The sequence below is a fragment of the Cyprinus carpio genome, chromosome B14 (genome assembly GCF_018340385.1).
Source record: "Cyprinus carpio isolate SPL01 chromosome B14, ASM1834038v1, whole genome shotgun sequence".
Classification (NCBI taxonomy): domain Eukaryota; kingdom Metazoa; phylum Chordata; class Actinopteri; order Cypriniformes; family Cyprinidae; genus Cyprinus; species Cyprinus carpio.
In genome coordinates, this window is record NC_056610.1 from 6,182,652 (window position 1) to 6,202,187 (window position 19,536).

The following is a 19,536-nucleotide window of genomic DNA, read 5'->3' on the forward strand; positions in this document are numbered from 1 at the left end:
TATATATATATATATATATATATATATATATATATATATATATATAACTGTATAGTATCTAACTAATATGGTTATTATATTTTATTGACATATCAGTTATTTTTATAAATTATAAAACACTATCATGACAAGGTAATGTTTGATTTACAATATTATATATTTATTACATTTTATATTATCATCTCACACAAGGATCGGCATTTTCTATAATGTATTTCTATAATAAAAATACATATCTGATATGACTTAATATATAATTAGCATCAAACAAACAATATAATTCTTATTCTCAAGGATTAAAGAGTAAACACAAAAAAAGAAAAATGATTGCACAATCATCAATTAGGTGGCGATATGCACCAAGCATGTAAACGACCATTTAACAGAAGAAGAAGAAAGAAACAGCATGGCGCTGTTAGTGACTCGTCGATTCGTCGCTCTGTTGAGAATGTCTTGAGTCTTAATCAGGAACATACTCTGAGTTGAATGAACTTACACCCTTACAAAACATTTTAACCAAACACCTCTAGTAATCAGGGTTTGGGGTTAATCAACCGAGAGTTCAGGGTATAGCTGACGGTAAGTTAACCCTGCTTTCTGAAATACACCCCAGGTGTTTGTTTTCTATTTCAGAAGAAAAGCAAAAAGTACTATCGCTGCTCTAATTCATTTTATGGATGTCACGTCTATCTGTCACTGTTTTGTCACTGTCTTGAATTACTAATGTGTTAAACAACACAGTAAATCAGAAACCAATTTCTTAGCTTATTTTGATTGTGTACATGAAAAATATACCATACAATAGCAACACCCAGAAAATGTCTTAAAGTAAAATGATAAGTATCATTCATGTCCAGAACATAAACAATGCATGATAAGCTATGCATTGAAACATAATATTATGGCTAGGTTACACACTGAAGCTTCAAACTGAAAATGGATCTCTAAAACAGTGGGTCAGAGAGAGTCACAGGACCTGAATGAAGCCAACATGCTTATTGTGGTTTTGTAGGCGCTGATGCTTATGATGAGGGGACGAGAAAGCATGATGGGACACATGCTCACATTGCATTGCAGAATTTATGGATATCTTACAGAGGCACATCTGGGTGTGACTCCATGACCTGTAAATATTGACCCAAGGTAGTGCTTCACTTTCTTTTGAAGCCATTTTGTCGGCCTTTGCAACCGTATTTTGAAACTCACAAACTGAAATAGAAATGGGCCCATGCCAGTAGAGCTCTTCTTGAGCTCCCACTGAAAATCTGTTCTGGAAGGATAAATAGTAGATAGTGGAAATAATTCAGTTACACAACTTGAAGTGGGACTATTCGTTTCCAAGCACCAGATGGGCTTCAAATGTTGCTTTTAGACAGCTGAATCATGACCTTTTGTTGTAAGCATGGCCTCATCCACAGTACCAGTGAGCAGACAGCTCTCAATTGGGTTAAAACAGCATCAACAGGGTTAAATTATATAGCAGATTAAAGAGAAATGACTGCAAATGGTCAGTAAACGAAACCGTACACACAGGACTCAACCCTAAAGTGCTACATTATTCAAGAATTCATTAATAACTCATGAAATACTGTAGAAAACATGTTTTGCGCTAAGCTTGTTACATTGAAAATGCATGGGACTGAACCCTGTAATAATCACTAAAAGAGCTTTAATTTGCATATTGTCATTCCAGTTCACATTCCATACAGTCAATATTATTTTTCTTACTGAAAAAAGAAAAAGTGGGATGCAATGGCCAAAAATGTGCACATTGACCAGTATCCAGTTATTGTATTAAAAAGTTTCTTAATAAATTCTGACCATGCCTTAATTGTTCTTGGTTTAGCTCTGTTAGTCCTTGCTGTTGAAAGTTCTAACAGTGCAATATTTTGGTTTAATTTAATAATTTTGTCAGTCGGGAATGTGGGTTCATGCCAAATTAGAAAGATTACTATCTTGGCTGCAGTTAGTGCGGTGTGAAATACTCAAAGTAAGATCAGAATCATCGTTCAACAAACAAACATCGGGATGTTTAGGAGTATCCTTTCACAAAATTCTGAGATAATTAGAAAAACCACATTGACCGATATTTAAACAATAGTGCAGATAAATGCGAGAACACGAGACAAAATGAAATCAAAATTGCTGTTATTTACTTTCACATTACTGATTTTATTGTGCAGGATTCATCAGTGCATGCTATTTCAAAGAAAATTAGAACAGACCGAGACATTTAAAACTAGAAACACAATTATGGGATCAGGTTTCTGTCTTTGCTGACAATTTTGATAGCAAAAAAACTAAATATTTCCAGTCAGATGTAGACATAGAAAACATGTACTGCCTTCAAATGATAGAATCCGTCATAGTTTTTTGGATTGTCTGAATGCTACAAACTTTTCAGCCTAGCAGAGCCGTCTAGACTCTGGGAAGAAGACTACGAGAGCGGTGAAGACGACGCGTGTGGTCTGTGTGAAGACAGGTTGAGTGCAGGCAGCCATCATCTGTTGCGGTCATATTCCTCACTTTTCATCAGCTCACATCTGCTGTATCCATGGCAACGCTTCAGCTAGTCATGCCCTTGGGATGCATTTCTTTTGGGATGCATTGCTGAAAAGGTTGGCCTAATGCTGAAGCATTGTTTTGTATGCATGTGTCCTCTCTTCTAGGTCTTTTGTTTTGCATATCCTCCTCTGATAAGGATTTATTTGATTTAAATCTAACTGATAATGACAGCTGCTCTTATGGGTCGTCTCACTAATGTCATTACCGTATTGTACACCCAAATTAGAACTGATGTTCTCTAAATTACAGTTATTTACCGGAATACTGTATCAGTCAACTGAAACCTGACAGTAAACAAGCGTCTGTACTCTCTAGTAATATTAATACATTTGGCAACCTATCTTATGTTAATCAGAGATCTGAACAATGGCTAAACTTATACCAAAATATCCAATCAAAAGTCTGCATTAGTATTTGTGCTGTTAAAAATACAGGAAGACAAAAAGGTGCTAGAAATGGTGAAAAACTAAACAGATTTTTAGGAATTTTATGAGAAACACCAGGGGCAAAATGAATACATACATTCAGTAAAACATAACTGAAACTGAAATGAAAAAACTCATTATGAATGAGTAACCTTTAAGCAATAACATCTTCCTTTGCCAAGTTTCTAGACCAAATAAGATTTTTATGCAAATTGATAAGCACACCAAGCATGAAATTTTTCAAATATTAGTACTAAAGCAAGCATCATTATTACTATTGTTTATACTTGAGTGTTAGTGGTTAAGTGTTAAACTGAACTCGTGAATCATTGCTGAGACTGTGGTGGTGATGCTGGCCTGAGGATGCTGCAGTGTGCTTCTCCATCATCATACTGGCCAGAGGTTTGCACAGGCATTCAGCTGATGGAAAGTAAACCCTCGTGACACATTCCCGTCCCGTCCCGAGTGCAGCTCCCCTCCAGCGCATGAGTCATCGTGCTGGGTGATGTTAAGGTTACCGCTGCCTCAAATACAGATTTCCACAGCTGCCTGAAGTGTTTTAAACATACAGCAGGAAGAAAGTGCTAAAAAGAGTCTGGGGTGAATAAACAAGCTGCTGTAGCCATGACCTTCAGAAACTGCCGGGAGGAACTTTGACGACTGAAGATTGTCACTTTGTTGTGACACGTTCACAGCCAGACATCAGCAGCCTTGGCTCTACAGTATAACCATTCCTACTAAGACCTCTCCATATGTCTTTTCTTTCTCACTCTGTCTCTTTCTTTCTTACTCTTGGCAAATCCACTGCTCAGAATAAAAAAAGAGTCTTGGTTGAAATCTATTATTTCACTCTCCATCAACATGGCCATGTGTGATTCACTCTGGTTCTAAGAGTTTTAAGTGCTTTTGGCATAATGCATCCTAGAATATTCCACAAGGGCTCTGTTTACCATTCAAGTCTTTTATATATGGAATGGCTTTAAGAGAGAAACTAGTGATGTACAATAAGTTATTATTTATCATTAAATTTATTAAAGAATTTAATTCAATTTGCAGTATGAATTGATGTAAACGCTGGAAAATACATATCATACACATATGGAATTTATGCTATGTTTACATTTACATTAAGTCACATAGCAGATGCTTTTATCCAAAGAGACTTACAAATGAGGACAATAGAAGCAATCAAAATCAACAAAACAGCAATAATATGTAAGAGCTGTGACAAGTCTCGGTTAGCCTAATGCAGTACACAGGGTTTTTTTTTTTAATATATAATAAATAAAATGAAAACAAGTAGACAGAAGTCCGCCCCTGCTGGGCCAGTCCAGCTTCAGCTTCTCAACAATATGAGAAACCACATTCAGCCGTTCAGTATGAGGCTCTGTCTCCTGTCCACTCCTCAGAGTCTGATGCGCTCTGGACTCTGGCATTAACTGTCCCATGTGAATTCATCCAGAGAAATGAAGTGCATGCGGTCTAGTGACAGAGAGAGGGAGAGAAAGGGAAAAGTCTGTCTGCCCCCTTTTATTAGCCTCCAGCTCAACATTGGATCCCCAGGACCCTATTTCATGTGTCGCTTTGGCTACTGCAGAACCATAACAATTTAACTCCTTCCACTGAAAAGAAGCAAGCCGATCCTGAAATTATTGTGTGCATGCAGTTGGAGGTGTCATCATGCTCCACACCCAAACACTAAACGCACCTCTCATGTGAGTCCTCACTTATAAAAATGAGAAGAAGGCAGCAAACACTTCCTGACCGACACTGTGTTCCCCACTGAGGAAGTACAATATCTGCTTCATGATGGTCACTGAAACATGATAGCAGGCTTGATAAACCACTTCTTGATGAAGAGAAATCTGAAAATTGATGGTGCGAGCACGTCCTTATGAGGCGCTGACGATGAGGTGTCTCAGAGGACAGAACTAGAACCATCATCAGTGGACTGCCATGCTTTTAGTCAAGATTCAGAAAATGTTCATTCCTGGAGGCTGTTCCCATAGCATCAGCTACAGATGCAGTATGGAGTCAACTTCTGACAGGGAGCATACTCTTACTGAAACTCAAAGTATTATTCCCAGTCTAACAAGCACTCATTCTGACATCAGAAACCTAGTGATGAAGACTGGACCAGAGTTTGTCAAAATTGTAAGGTAATGTCAAGAAATCTTGGAGTACGACTTTTTCAGTTTTTAAATATTAAATCACTTTTACTGGACTCCCAGCAGCTGAATGCTGGCAATGTGAGAAAGAAAATCTGATACATGCTCTGTGAATTTTGGTCTGTGGTTCATGATTACATTTAAGAAGTATCAGTATGCTGCTTTTCATTTTGCCCAAGTATTTATGTCCTAAGGGAACCATCTTTTTCACTTAGCGAATGGATCCAAATATGCAGGAAGATAAATTATTATTATGAGAGACTGGCGGCCAGTGGGGGGGCCATCGAGGAGGGTAATAGAAATAGGGAAAGTGGCAGAATATGAAAAAATGTCTAACAGCTAACTAACTAACATGGACTTTTATAGGAAAAGGTGGGCCTAATATTTTACATGTATTGAGGATAACCTGGTGGTGAGATGCAATATAAGAATGGACTTTTTTATTTTGAATACAAATGGACTGTATTTTATCTGTTTTTTGTTTTTGTTGTTGTTGTTGTTGTTTTTAGCAATATAAGCCTAATTGTGACTGACATGAAGTATTGGTCATCTAGTGGTAGGGGTTTGACCTCCATTTTACAAAACAGTACTCTCCAATTTAAAATTAAGTCTACTATTTTGCCTATTGAAGGAAAATAAAAAGTGTTAAAAATGAAGCGATTTAAATATGCATGATTTGAACTTTATAACTCATCTTCTCTCATCTTTGCCCACCCAGGTGAATGTGTAGGAAACAGAGCCAGCCTTCTGAAGCGGTTCACAAGGTCCGGTTCTGTCCTTTCAGGGGATGGCCCAGGTCCAGGATGGGCACACAGAGGAATATGACAGGTGCAGTCATTAATAATCCTCTTATGACAAATGAGAACAGTAGGAAACATAAAAGAGGCATTACCATATCTTTCCACACGTACAAAGGAAATCACCTCATGTATATAACCCTGGATCAGAAAATTACACAAAGCATTGATGTTTTTATTAATGGCCAGGTGTTAAATAATATACAGAGAAAACTGTCTGTGTGAATGTAATTGCTAGTCTATATTAGATGTTGGAAACTAGTGTTGGGCGATATGGTCCATAGTCATAATGTCTTATCGCCGATACACAATATTATCATGCTAATTTATTTAATTATTTACTTAGTTTCATAGCCGTGAACATAGAGTGAACTCATGGGGTTAAATGGGGTTTAATTTTATGGGCACTCAATAACTGTGTTGTCTTATTTGGTAGCTCTGTGATGTTAGAGGACGGTCAGGATGGTATGGACAGTGGAAGCCTGACTCGACAGGTCTGCATCCAACGCCATCCAAGCCACGGCTTCGGGTTCATTGCTGGCAGTGAACGGCCTGTCGTTGTACGCTCTGTCTCTGCGGGTAAGACGTGTGCCTCTTTCTGGAGCTATGGGACAGGGGTCTGTTGTCCCCTGGCTCTGGTGTGCCAGGATTTTGAGTTCTTCAGATTTGAGATTTTGAGTCTAATCGAATGGGAATTCAGATACTCGAGATGTACGATACAGTTGCTATTCGATGCCTTGATAAGATAAGTGTGAAAATCCACTGTAGGATAGGTTAGCATAACTGCCTTAGGAAACAAGTGTGACTGAAATGATTTACAGATCTATATCAGGATATATTTTAGGACAAGAAAAGAAGACAACAATGTCAGGGGGTTTTACTAATCAAGTCTATAAAGAGCAAGACGAGTTTACAGACTGCTCCTTTACAGACGGACCTTCAAACGGCAAGCTTTACCCCGGAGATCAGATCCTAGCCATCAACCAGGAACTTGTGAGCGACGCGCCCCGGGAGAAAGTCATAGACCTTGTAAGGTAACACCCTTTACTGTCACCAGAGGGAAGGGCCTTGTCTGGACGCATGACAGTGCTTTATGTATTTCTATTCCATGTGTCTCCATCAGATAAGAGAATTCATTTCAGATAAGACACTCTTTTCACATTCTGCAGCTCACTTGCCAAAATGTTTTTTTTTTCTGCAGGCGGTGCAAGGACTCGATTGTTCTCACTGTGCTGCAACCACAACAGGTAGTTAAGGACATTATGTCTTCTCTGATCCAAATGGCATTAAATCAGCCCCTTTCAGCAATGCAGTCAAACTACTATGCCAATTTCAATAGAGTCTTTACATTTTTACTGGAATTTGACATTCAGGTTCAGCTATGTGTACAAAAACACATTTGCTTTGTGCCAATATTACATAATTACTATACATACATAATTACAATATTAGTATATTGAGACTAAAGCTCAGTAGTGAAAATGTCATGGGAATGATTTGTGTCAACGCCCCCAATGCACTGAGCTCAATGGAGCATTAACCCTGCCGCCACATTGCAAGTAGGTCAAGCTGTAACAGCGCTCAAAAGTTTAAACAATTTCAACTTTGACCTTGGTTGCTACTGAGCTTGCGGAGTACAATCAATCGCCCAGCTGTTGTCAGAAGAAAGACTGATCCTCTGTATATATAACTCAAGCTGTACTTTCATTCCAAGTCATATCATGATATTTAGAGAACAGTGCTGGGTAGATTACTTACAAATTGCAGTCTGTTACTGATTACAGATTACATGATGAAAATTGTAGTTAGTAACATACTCTAGGTTACTCATTTTAGGTAATGTATTCTTATTACTTTTTAAGTTACTTTTAGATTACTTTTTTTTATCTGACTTGTTTTAAACTTACTATTAAATGTATCATATTGATATTTAAAAAAAATGCTAATTAATCAATGATAAAACACTTTTCTGGGTCAAAGCAACACAAAATGTTTTTGAGATGTAAGTCACGTGAAAGGGCTTCAGCATGTATTTAAGCATTGTTTGCAGAGAATATAGCTATTTAAGACCAGATGAATGGTTTTAAGGGTTTTTTATCACTCTAAATGAATCTAGTCTTAACCTCTGTTTTCCTGTCTATTTCTTTCTTCCTTTCTTTCTTCCTACCCTCCCTTTATCTTTCTTTTTGTTTCCTTAGTCACCTAAGTCTGCCTTCATAAGTGCAGCCAAGAAAGCTCGTCTGCGAACCAATCCCCCCAAAGTGCGCTTTTCTGAGCAAGTGTCCATCAGCGACCCAGACTCAGTATGTGCTGCTGCCTCTTGCTCACATCACACCCCAGTCATATGTGTGCTAACACAGCTGTCTTTATGTGCTGTAATGAGACCCGCACAACACTGGCTGACACCAACGCTCCTGATAGACTTATGGATTGTAAGATTTGAGTTTGTCGATTGGACTCAAGGTATTTTGTGACATGACCGTTCACAGTCTGTTCCTGCTAATATTTGTTAATATTTAAAAAATCAACGTGTCAGTCGTTAGTGTCTCCTTTTCAGAGTGTTACATGGCTGTCATTTCAGTTTCAATATTGAAGTGCGATTCACTCCGCATCTCCTGCTCATCTCATTTCATCAAACTGCAGGTTTATTACCCAGAGGGGCAAAGCATAAATCCCTCTCCGATGGTGCTTTCTAGATGTGGTCCACCATTTCAAGAAGCTAAAAATATTCATCCAAAATATGTGCACTTCTGCTGTTGTTTCATCTTCCTCCACCATCCATGAACTCAGACTTTATTAAAGTGCATACATGAAAACACAGGGCTTGGAATTGTCTACGCTTGGTTTGGTTGGAATTAAAGGGCTCTAGTGTTTCTCTGTTTCATATGCGTAGAGTAGATTTGCACAGAAGTCAGTCAGGCAGATATTGACAGAGGTTCTTTTTTCTGAATAGAATATGAGTCCTAGTTTGTTTGTTTGGTTGGTTGCTGAGATTTATTTGGATTTACAATAGAATGATTTGAACAAGTTGCAGCAGTATTGCAACTATGACTTTCTGAAGCAATTTGTGACTATTGAAAAGGAAATTCTTACAGCAAGATCTTTGAATAATTCCCTCTGGTTCTGATCAAGGTGTTTAAGTTACAGTGTTAAGTGGAGGAACTTAGCACCAGCTTCCTTTGAACCATGTCAGCCTACTTAGTGGTAACTGAATAAGGTAGCATCGCATCTAGAGAAGGGCCGCAGCCTCCCAATGACCTTAAATGTTGTTACTAGACATTCATTCATTTGTAGCTTTTCATTAGTTCTACAGCTGCCATCTCCACTTGGTGAACATGGGTCGATAGCACCCATGTTAATGTCAATGTCCATGGATTATGTCCCATACAGTTTGATATCTGCCTTGTGAGCAAGGAAGAGTCAACACTACACCCTTGGGTGCTGGTCGCACCAATTTAATAAAGCGGACCGATGGGAGGGGTGTGCAGCTCTCCTGGAAGAAGAAACTTGCTGATCAGGCCTAGAGGGCCAAAATCGGTAAAGATCAAACCACCCTCACCTGAGCCGCCTCCTCTAATCATGTCAATCCATCTTGTGTGATCAGCAGGGGTCAGTGGGGCTTTCTTCATTAAAACTCGCCTGTCAGCACAGAGTACATAAGCTGCTACGTTTTTATTAAATGGGTTAGGCTTATAGACAAATGCCAACGTGGGATTTATTATTCATATCACATCATCTCACACCGTAGCTTATGTGCAATTGATTGGGATTGTGCTCAATGTATGAAATAGAGTTAGTCAACCTGCACACTTCACCGCCTGTCATAACATGATCCCAACCGACACGCTAAATTGATGCTTGCTTATTTGTTTCCATTCTGTATTTGTTTATAAAGTGTAATAGCACTTTGCACGTCTTCAGAAGCAAGCCTAAAGGGACTTTGGGTAAACCTTTTGCCAAATGTACAATACTTTCATGGGTGTATCAGGCCTCATTAAGTGTCAACATTAGATTACATGAAATAATTTTATTGATGACAGTCAGTGGACAGCTGATAATGTGGAACCTGGTATAAATCAATATGATTCTGACTAAAAGTAATGACCTCTCATTCTTGATACAAAAGTGCCTTCAAGGTCTCTCACCCACTTCAAGGTGCACTAAGTCATTTTTACCCACTTTTTCGACGTTGTAAGCAAACAAATATTTGACAAATATTAAAGAAATTGATAGTTATATCAGTGTAATAGAAACTGGCAAATATCATTCACTTTATGTCAGTAACTTTCCATTACAAAATAACATAATCATGGATGACAATTGACCATCTAAATAGGATATTTCTTAAATCCAATATCAAAACTTTGCTTTAACCCTTTACTGCATCTTTGGCAGGTGTCAGGATAGCATCCAAAGCCATTGTCACTGGTTGTTCAGAAAGATTTATATGTACATTTATTCATCCGTCTGTAAGGTCTAAATAGTTGTTCCACCACAGAAAAGACAAGTATGACATGGAGCTATTTGGTTGAAAACCAGATCCACTGCTGTGTTCTGTATCATCGGCTAACAGAGCGTTGCAGTAGTCCAGTCTTGAGAAGATAAGAGCCTGCACAAGAACTATGCATGTAGGGTCTGATTTTCCTAATGCTCTAAAGAGGAAGGGTCCAAGCACTGAACCTTGAGGCACTCCACTACTTAATGTGATTTAGAAACCCTTCCCAGGATACTTTGAAAGATCTGCCATTATGTTAGACTTAGATTTGTACTTCTTGTAATGCCCAGTTCAGGGAGAATGATTGACAGATAAATCTGGTAACTCACTGTTTCAAAGACAGCTGATTGTTGCAGTTTAATGAGGATCGATGGCTTGGGATTGGTTTTGGCCAGCCACAGGGTTTTAGCAATGGCACCATAGGCTTTGAACCAGGAAAATGAACAAGCCAGTTAAACATGAAAAAATACTTAGTGCACCTTTAACTTTTCTTATTGGAATTAAAGTAGATGCCTTGGAGAATTCCTCTCTTAGCTACAAATATATTCTGCAATTGAATTCAGTGTTTGTGTCCAGTTGATCAGCATTTATAGGACACGGTTTCACATTGGATATAGAATGAATGTGATATGACATCTGCTTAATTCTATACTCTGTATGTTTAAAGTAGAGTTTTTGGTAGTATTTCCAATTCATTTAAACTACTGCTCATACGTTAGACAAAGATCTTTCCTTTAACCATTGTTTCAGACTTAATGTTTTTCCTTTCAGGTTTTCCATACAGTTAAAGTCTTGTCATGTGTTTCTACATTCTTTCTTTATCTCTTAGATATTAGATTTTCTTATTTGAAACTCTGTATTGACCTATTGAGTCTTTTCTTTTCTTAATATCTCATCCAAGGTTCACTGACTGCTTTCTCTCCTCTGTCTCTTTCAGACCATGCTTAAAGACGATTCTCTGCTTCTGATACCAAATGTGTTGAAGGTGTTTCTGGAAAATGGACAGATCAAATCCTTTACATTTGACAGCCGCACCACTGTTAGGGTGAGTGTGATGGGAAAACTCTTCCCAGTAACAATTTATTTTAAAGACCAATTCTCACTTTTAACTAGCATGCATATTACAGTTTTTCTCAATGGATTTGACACATTTTTCCAAACTCAGGCCACTGTTCTGGTGGACAAACAATGTGCACAAAACTCTTTAAAATACCGATACTTTAAAACATCTGAAAAAAAAAAAAAATTTGTCCAAACGCTACAAAGAAAACTCTGTAATTTGTCATTCTATCAAATGAACATTGTGTATATTCGATTGGCTCTAAACTGACAACTATTCAGTTAATCATACACTCAAGAGTCATATATATATATATATATATACATGGTATATATATGGTAGATATATACACAATAAATTTAACACAAAACTCCCTGTTGAAGAATTGCAATAAAAGTATTTTCATTAGCATATTTGTGCATCTACAGCTGAATGTGTTTTATAATCAATAGATAACACACCTATAGATTTTATGTTAATATTTACTATTAAGAAATGCATTACTATAAAAAAAAAAACTGCAGTGCTTCATTTTGCAGTAAAGTAGAACTGTTTGGTTAAGATATTTTTGTGTTTGGATGGCTGTGCTAATTGTTTTGAGAACAAGTACATTGCATTGGAGAAAAGTGTCAAATCGACTGAGAAAAACTGTAATAGCATATTGGCTTTTTATTAGCACATATTCTTATTCATAGCCTTATTCTGCATACCCATATTTTAGAGCCCTTAAACCTACCCCTTACCTAAACTTAACAACTACCTTACTAACCATTAACAAAAAGCAGATTAGAGGTTTATTGAGGCAAAAGTTTTGTTTGATAATTAGATAATAGAGAGAATTGGGCCTTAAAATAAAGTGTACTCTTTCCTACTATTAGAAACACAACAGGGGGAATACGTTCATTTTTGTTTGTGTGTTTTGTTTTATGTTTAATAAGGACAATGCATATAAATGAACATGCCATAGTATAGAAACATTGCTTTTTACATCTTTAGTTCCTGTGCAGGTAACACAAGACAATGGCAATGTATTTATATTAATACAAATACAAAAATACAATACATAAATTACAATGTAAATTGTGACAAAGCAGTACAAGTGATCAGAGATCTGGTTTACTTCTGGGTCACCATCTAAGATGGCTCCTGAAAGTGTAAAATGTAGAGCACTGCCTTAATGCATGGAATGACATGACAAAGTAATCAGTTATGTCAGTTATGTAAATACATTGGTTTGCATTTATTTAACAAGCTGTCAATTGCGATAGAATCTGGTTGTGACTTCAGCTGTTCGTTCATAAGCAGCAACTTTAATTTGCTTTTCACATTTTCACACCTTTAATCAAATGCTACTGCCAGTCCCAAATAGTGTTACACAGCCATCATAGACATTTGTTTTCCATGATGAATCTGAATTCCAAGTGGTATGTTATTCTAATATATATGTCCCTTAACTGAAAGCACTGTGGTTCCAGTGAAGGACATCAGTGACACTGTTAGTGCCATGTTCAACTAATTCATTTAAAGGGGGTTTCATAGATCAAAGTTCTAAGACTTTTTCTATGTACACAAAAGGCCTATTTCTTTCAAATATTGTTCACAAATCTGTCTAAATCTGTGTTAGTGAGCACTTCTTCTTTGCCGAGATAATCCATCCACATCACAGGTGTGGCATATCAAGATGCTGATTAGGCAGCATGATTATTGCACAGGTGTGCCTTAGGCTGGCCACAATAAAAGTCCACTCTAAAATGTGCAGTTTTATCACACAGCATAATGCCACAGATGTCGCAAGTTTTGAGGGAGCGTGCAATTGGCATGCTGACTGCAGGAATGTCCACCAGAGCTGTTTCCCGTGAATTGAATGTTCATTTCTCTACCATAAGCCGTCTCCAAAGGCATTTCAGAGAATTTGGCAGTACATCCAACCAGCCTCACAACCACAGACCACGTGTAACCACACCAGCCCAGGACCTCCACATCCACATCTTCACCTCGAAGATCATCTGAGACCAACCACACGGACAGCTGCTGCAACATTCGGTTTGCATAACCAAAGAATTTCTGCACAGACTGTCAGAAACCGTCTCAGGGAAGCTCATCTGCATGCTCGTCGTGCTCATCGGGGTCTTGACCTGACTGCAGTTCATCATCGTAACTGACTTGAGTGGGCAAATGCTCACATTCGATGTCGTCTGGCACTTTGGAGAGGTGTTCTCTTCACAGATGAATCCCAGTTTTCACTGTACAGGGTAGATGGCAGACAGCGTGTATGGCGTCGTGTGGGTGAGCGATTTGTTGATGTCAACGTTGTGGATCGAGTGGCCCATGGTGCCGGTAGGGTTATGGTATGGGCAGGCGTATGTTATGGACAATGAACACAGTGGCATTTTATTGATGGCATTCTGAATGCACAGAGATACCATGATAAGATTCTGAGCCCCATTGTTGTGCCATTCATCCACGACCATCAACTCATGTTGCAGCATGATAATGGAAGCTGAAAACATCCCAGTTCTTGCATGGCCAGCATACTCACTGGACATGTCACCCATTGAGCATGTTTTGATGCTCTGGATCGGCGTATATGACAGCATGTTCCAGTTCCTGCCAATATCCAGCAACTTCACACAGCCATTGAAGAGGAGTGGACCAACATTCCACAGGCCACAATCAACAACCTGATAAATTCTATGTGAAGGAGATGTGTTGCACTGAGGTAGGCAAATGGTGGTCACACCAGATACTGACTGGTTTTCGGACCCCCCTGGACCCCCAATACAGTAAAACTGCACATTTTAGAGTGACCTTTTATTGTGGCCAGCCTAAGGCACACCTGTGTAATAGTCATGCACACAGATTTAGACAGATTTGTGAACAATATTTGAGAGAAACGGGCCTTTTGTGTACATAGAAAAAGTCTTAGATCTTTGAGTTCAACATTAAAAATGTGGGCAAAAACAAGTGTTGCATTTATAATTTTGTTCAGTGTATATATGCTTTATTATTATTATTATTATTATTATTATTTATTGCTATTAAATAATCAACATGATTAAGTAAGCCATGCAGAACATAGGTGAATGCAGTGAGACTGAAGGAAGAGTCTTGAATGTAATTTGCATGAATAACAAATACTCCATCATCTGCGTACATCTGAATATTGACATTTGGACATGCATGGGGTAAGTCATTAATATAAAGTTTAAATAAGATTGTACCTAGAATAGAACCTTCTGGGATCCCTGAAAGCAGTCAGGGTGAGGAGATTTGGTGCTGTTGGTGCACACGCATCACTTTCTATTGAAAAGATGGGCTGATATCTAAAGAATTCTAAGAATATAAAAAAATTTTGTTTTGTAAGCTTTGTTTTGTAAAAGATTCTTTCAGAACTATTTGTAGACAATATGCTAAAAATACGCTACACATTTTTAAACGAGATTATTCTTACTAAGCCCTCACTACTCAAGTATTACCTAGTCACTGTGCAGCAACTAGTGATCTGGACAATTATTTTAAAATTAATTAAAAATAATAATATTAACATGGGTGACAATTTCCCATGTCTCGTTAATGTTGTAATTAATTAACTGGCAGTTCTTTATAATTGCTCATAGTTAGTAGTTCTTAATGATGCTACTCTCATGCAATAATTATTGATTACCTAATAATTGCCCTGAATTCACCAGTACTTACTGATTAGGTAATCTTGCTCCAGTATTAGTCAATAGTATAGCTGACATGTTATGAAGTGCTGTTCATTTATTCTGTATTACTTCCTGCATAGTTAATTTACCTCCAGAGCATCATTCTAAAATGTTACCAAATAGAGTAACATAGCTTGGGAAATGTTATTAGCCAACATTATATATTTTTTTTCTGAAAGCAAAAGTGATAAAAAAGGTAATCACTTTCTTTTGTACAGCTGATCTTATATTACCTCAGAAAAAAGCATGAATTCCAAAAGCTATGATCAACTGAAATAAATGCAATACCATTTTTATTTAGCTTTCAAAGACGTTGTGATTTTTGAACGTGTAGATGAGTTTAGGTTTGATGGTTTCAGACCATTAAAAAACCTAGTGAGCTTTTTTCCTACATTTGGGGTTTGGCAGCATTGTTGACATTTCTCACAATCCCTCCTGAGCTGGTATCTTCAGCCTTTGGTCAGTATCACCAAACAGATTATCTCAGTCTTTGTGACAGAACACGGTGCAATAATCTGTCTGTCTCCCATAGCTATAGTTACTGTCATCAAACACTAAGTATATAATGCATCACAGCAGCCAGCGTGCATTGGTGCTTCAGCAGTGTTTGAGTACAGTATTTGCTTTGGTTACATGGAAACCTCATTAAATATGTTGCGTCTATTTCAGAAGCAAAGCCACTAGTCAGTTAAAAGCCTCATTTGTCTTCAGAGCAGGGTCCAGTGACTGAGAGTGTTGATTTCAGTGCTCTATCACTGATGGAAATGTCAAGCCTGTCCTCCTGTAGTTCACACACTGCTGATACTGTTGCTTTCCTCTATGTTTACTTTGCACTTTGCATAGTTATACAGCAGAGTCCATGCTTTAGGAGCTAAAAACAACCATCAGAAGTTACTTCAGAATACTAGACCTTGTTCTCCTTTTCCCATTCGCTCCAGGATGTGATATCGTCGCTCCAGGATCGCCTCTCTCTACGCTACATTGAGCATTTTGCTTTAGTGCTGGAATCCGGTGGACTGGCCCAGAATCAGAGGCTGCATCTGCTCCAGGAAAACCAGCCACTGTCTCATGTGAGTAAATGCCACCCAAAAACCACAGACTGGTGCATTACCTTCACTCTTATGTTCAAGAGCTTTAAAAGCAGCCTTAAATGTGGAGTACAAGGTACTTTACACCAGCTTCCTAGTTCGTGTTGCAACAAACAATCCTAATGAATTTAAATTTGCCTCCAAATCATTATTTCATTTCATAATGTTCATGAAACATGCAGATGGTTGCTCTGAGCACAACAAATATCAGATGAAGTGAGTCATACTGTTTATGACCACTTTTAATTTTATTTTTTGGTATGTCCAACTTTTGCAGAAATTACAGCAGCACATCTCTCTGGCACAGTGTCAATATATTTCCTGAGAACTTCAATACTAATGTTATCCCATGCCTTTTGCAACTCAAGCCAAAGGCTTTCCTTTGAATGTACAATAGATCTGTCCAGTTTATTTTCCAACTCGTCCCAAATTTGCTCACTGGGGTTGAGGTCTGGACTTTAAGGGGGCCAGTGCATCATTTTTAGTGTTCCAGAAGATTCCTTCCGTCGCAGGTAGTTCCGGCAATATTTTGTTTTATGGGTACTGTAATGGCCAATTCAACAAAAACAATTAAAACCTCTTAAATATGCCAAGTGTTCTAACAATTTTGGCCACCATTGTAAATAAGCATTTTATTGTAGTAGTATTAGCATTTTAATTTAATAGTATTTATGTCTAATGTTATCCAGCATGATTTAAAAATATTCCAAAAACATCTTGCGCTCCAATGGGACATCTGACCATCTGCTCAAAGCAGTTCAAATGCCCAGTCAATACTTCAGATCATTTGATTAGTGGCAGAAATTAAATTTTCAATTATACTGAATAATCCTAAAATGTTCTGCGGTTTAAACTGGATTTTGAATCAGATTTTCTATATTCAGTGTGGTCTCAGACTCGTAGACCCCATTGTATATGAATATACAGTAATAGAACCTTTAATAAGAGCCTGAGCTACAGGATAATGAAATTGATTTGTTATGGCTGCTAGTAGCACATCAACTTTCTACCATAAGGAATGCAATGTGACAATTTAGTACTGGAGTATCAGAGTATTTGTTACCGTTTAATTTCAAAGGTGAATTTATTCTGTATTTTCAGGTAGTTCACAGGACCTACTTCCAGGGAATGAAGTGTCTTTTCCGTATTTGCTTCTTCCCAAAAGACCCTGCTGACTTATTGAGGAGAGACCCCGCTGCATTTGAGTACCTCTACATACAGGTGGATTAGTCATGAATATTCACATAATGAGAAAAATTATTGGTCTGATGTTAATATATAGCCCCTTGATATGTTATTTGTTCTAAATACTCCCAGAGCCGCAATGACGTCATTAAAGAGCGTTTTGGGATGGACTGGAAGTCTGACGTCACACTTAGGCTGGCAGCCCTTCACATCTACATCACTGTGTCGATCGCGAGGCCCAATCAGAAGATTTCTCTGAAGCACGTAGAGTAAGTCTTTAAAACAGTAATGATTGCCTGAAAACAGTCAATTTAATTTATTTATATTAGACCTCGATCCCTACCTTGATTTAAATATTATGCTATGGATTAAGGTTCCTGTTCACACTATTAAAACAAAAGTTTGAAAATTCAGTGCACTTATTTGGAATGGAAGTTAATGTGTTAAAAAAATGCAAAGTTGCCAAGTGTTGTCCTTTTGCTTTTTAACAACATTTTAAACAATGATGATATCTTCATGTTAAACATTGTGATTATGTGAACAGGCATTCAGAGTAACCAAAGAAGCATGCATTAGATTTTGGATGAGCACCAAAAGCAGCATATAGTTTTATACCGGTGGCTGATGACACTCGTGAAACCATCAAATAGCACTGTAAGGTCTTGTAGCTGGTTGCATGCTTTGAAGACTAAACCCGCATCAATATCTTTAGGAAAGAATGGGGGTTGGAACCTTTCCTTCCTTTGACTCTATTACCAACTGTCAAGGAGAAAAACGTCTGCAAGACTCTCTCACAGCTGTTGAAGACATATCAGCATCCTCCACCAGCTGGAAACAAGGTATATGCGGTTACTAAGAATATTTAAGGCAAATATCACTTATGTACTGTATCTGAATTTTGAAAATCTCAAGAAACAAGAAACCTGCAACAAAGAAACCTTTTTATCTCTTTAGTCTAATGCATGTTTTTGTATTTGTGTATAAATTTTATGCCCTAAGACAATAGTTTATATGTGTACTGGTGGAATAGAAATATGCAAAACCGTGTGCAATTATTTTCTTAATACCAATAATTTTTACACATAGCAGACCTAATAGCAGCAAAACATTGCCCTCTGCTGGCCAGAATATTACCCTCTTTGCACTTGCACAACTCACCAATCTTATTTTCTCTTTATCTGTGTTTCTATGCAGGTTTCTCCTCTTCAAGGAAAACTACAGTACATGCGTGTCTTAAATGACCTTCCACCATTCGGAGGCTTCTTGTTTCACACAGTTGGCTTGGTAACACAAATCTGAGATCACTTCTTAATAATCAAGACACTTTAGCACTGATTTCATGGTTTTACAAAAATGTTTTAAATATTACGTTACCTTTCGAACCTAAAAAATAAATAAATTGCTTGTCCTTCTGTTACTGAATTTCTCTATTTTTTTTTCCTCTGAAAGGACGAGAAGCAGTCAGCCACTACATTGTTGGTTGGGCCAAGGCATGGTATCAGTCATGTGATTGACCTAAAGAACAACCTAACAACGGTCTTAGCAGAGTTCAGCCGCGTGGCCAAGGTCCAGCTTTTCAGAGAGCACCATGGAGTAGCCCGGGTTGAGGTTGTTATTCTGGATGCAAAGGTGTGGAAAAAGCTCTGAAACAATATCTGAAACAGTATTGCATTATACAACATCCCAAAATGTAATACTATACTAATATCTGTTCTTATACTAATTATTATAGCCCTTGGTCTTATTAATGGAGTGGCCAGATGCAACAAACTTTGCCTGTTTGATATCTGGCTATTACAAGCTATTTGTGGACCCTAAAAGGACAATCTACTGCAGGATACCCGGTCAGCCTTATATGATCAAGGCAGGTATGTTAGAAATGGTATTGTTATTGTTACCATTTCATTAAAATACAACAAAGTCATTGCATGTAATTTTTTGACAGTGCATTTGCTTTGCTTTTCATCTTCCGCTGACTAGCTGAACTAAAATATGTTGTGTTGCATATGCAATTTAGGACATTTCAAAATAAAATAGATGTAATAA

The 19,536-nt window shown here is 37.7% G+C and overlaps 1 protein-coding gene across 3 annotated transcripts in view; it reads left to right on the forward strand.

Annotated features, from left to right (window-relative positions):
* Nucleotides 1-19,536, forward strand: part of LOC109078476 (FERM and PDZ domain-containing protein 3-like) — a 134,537-nt gene that overhangs the window by 109,384 nt on the left and 5,617 nt on the right. For 2 of the 3 annotated variants that reach the window (XM_042737852.1, XM_042737854.1), the window contains exons 3-15: nt 5,877-5,986; nt 6,392-6,534; nt 6,887-6,989; nt 7,157-7,202; nt 8,154-8,258; nt 11,388-11,495; nt 16,156-16,287; nt 17,407-17,526; nt 17,623-17,759; nt 18,203-18,329; nt 18,685-18,774; nt 18,940-19,119; nt 19,223-19,358. In XM_042737852.1, the coding sequence (XP_042593786.1) occupies nt 5,946-5,986; nt 6,392-6,534; nt 6,887-6,989; nt 7,157-7,202; nt 8,154-8,258; nt 11,388-11,495; nt 16,156-16,287; nt 17,407-17,526; nt 17,623-17,759; nt 18,203-18,329; nt 18,685-18,774; nt 18,940-19,119; nt 19,223-19,358 (1,468 nt within the window). In that variant the 5' untranslated portion in view covers nt 5,877-5,945. Of the gene's footprint in view, nt 1-5,876; nt 5,987-6,391; nt 6,535-6,886; nt 6,990-7,156; nt 7,203-8,153; nt 8,259-9,345; nt 9,493-11,387; nt 11,496-16,155; nt 16,288-17,406; nt 17,527-17,622; nt 17,760-18,202; nt 18,330-18,684; nt 18,775-18,939; nt 19,120-19,222; nt 19,359-19,536 lie in introns of those variants that run through there. The other variant, XM_042737853.1, reaches the window with a different exon arrangement.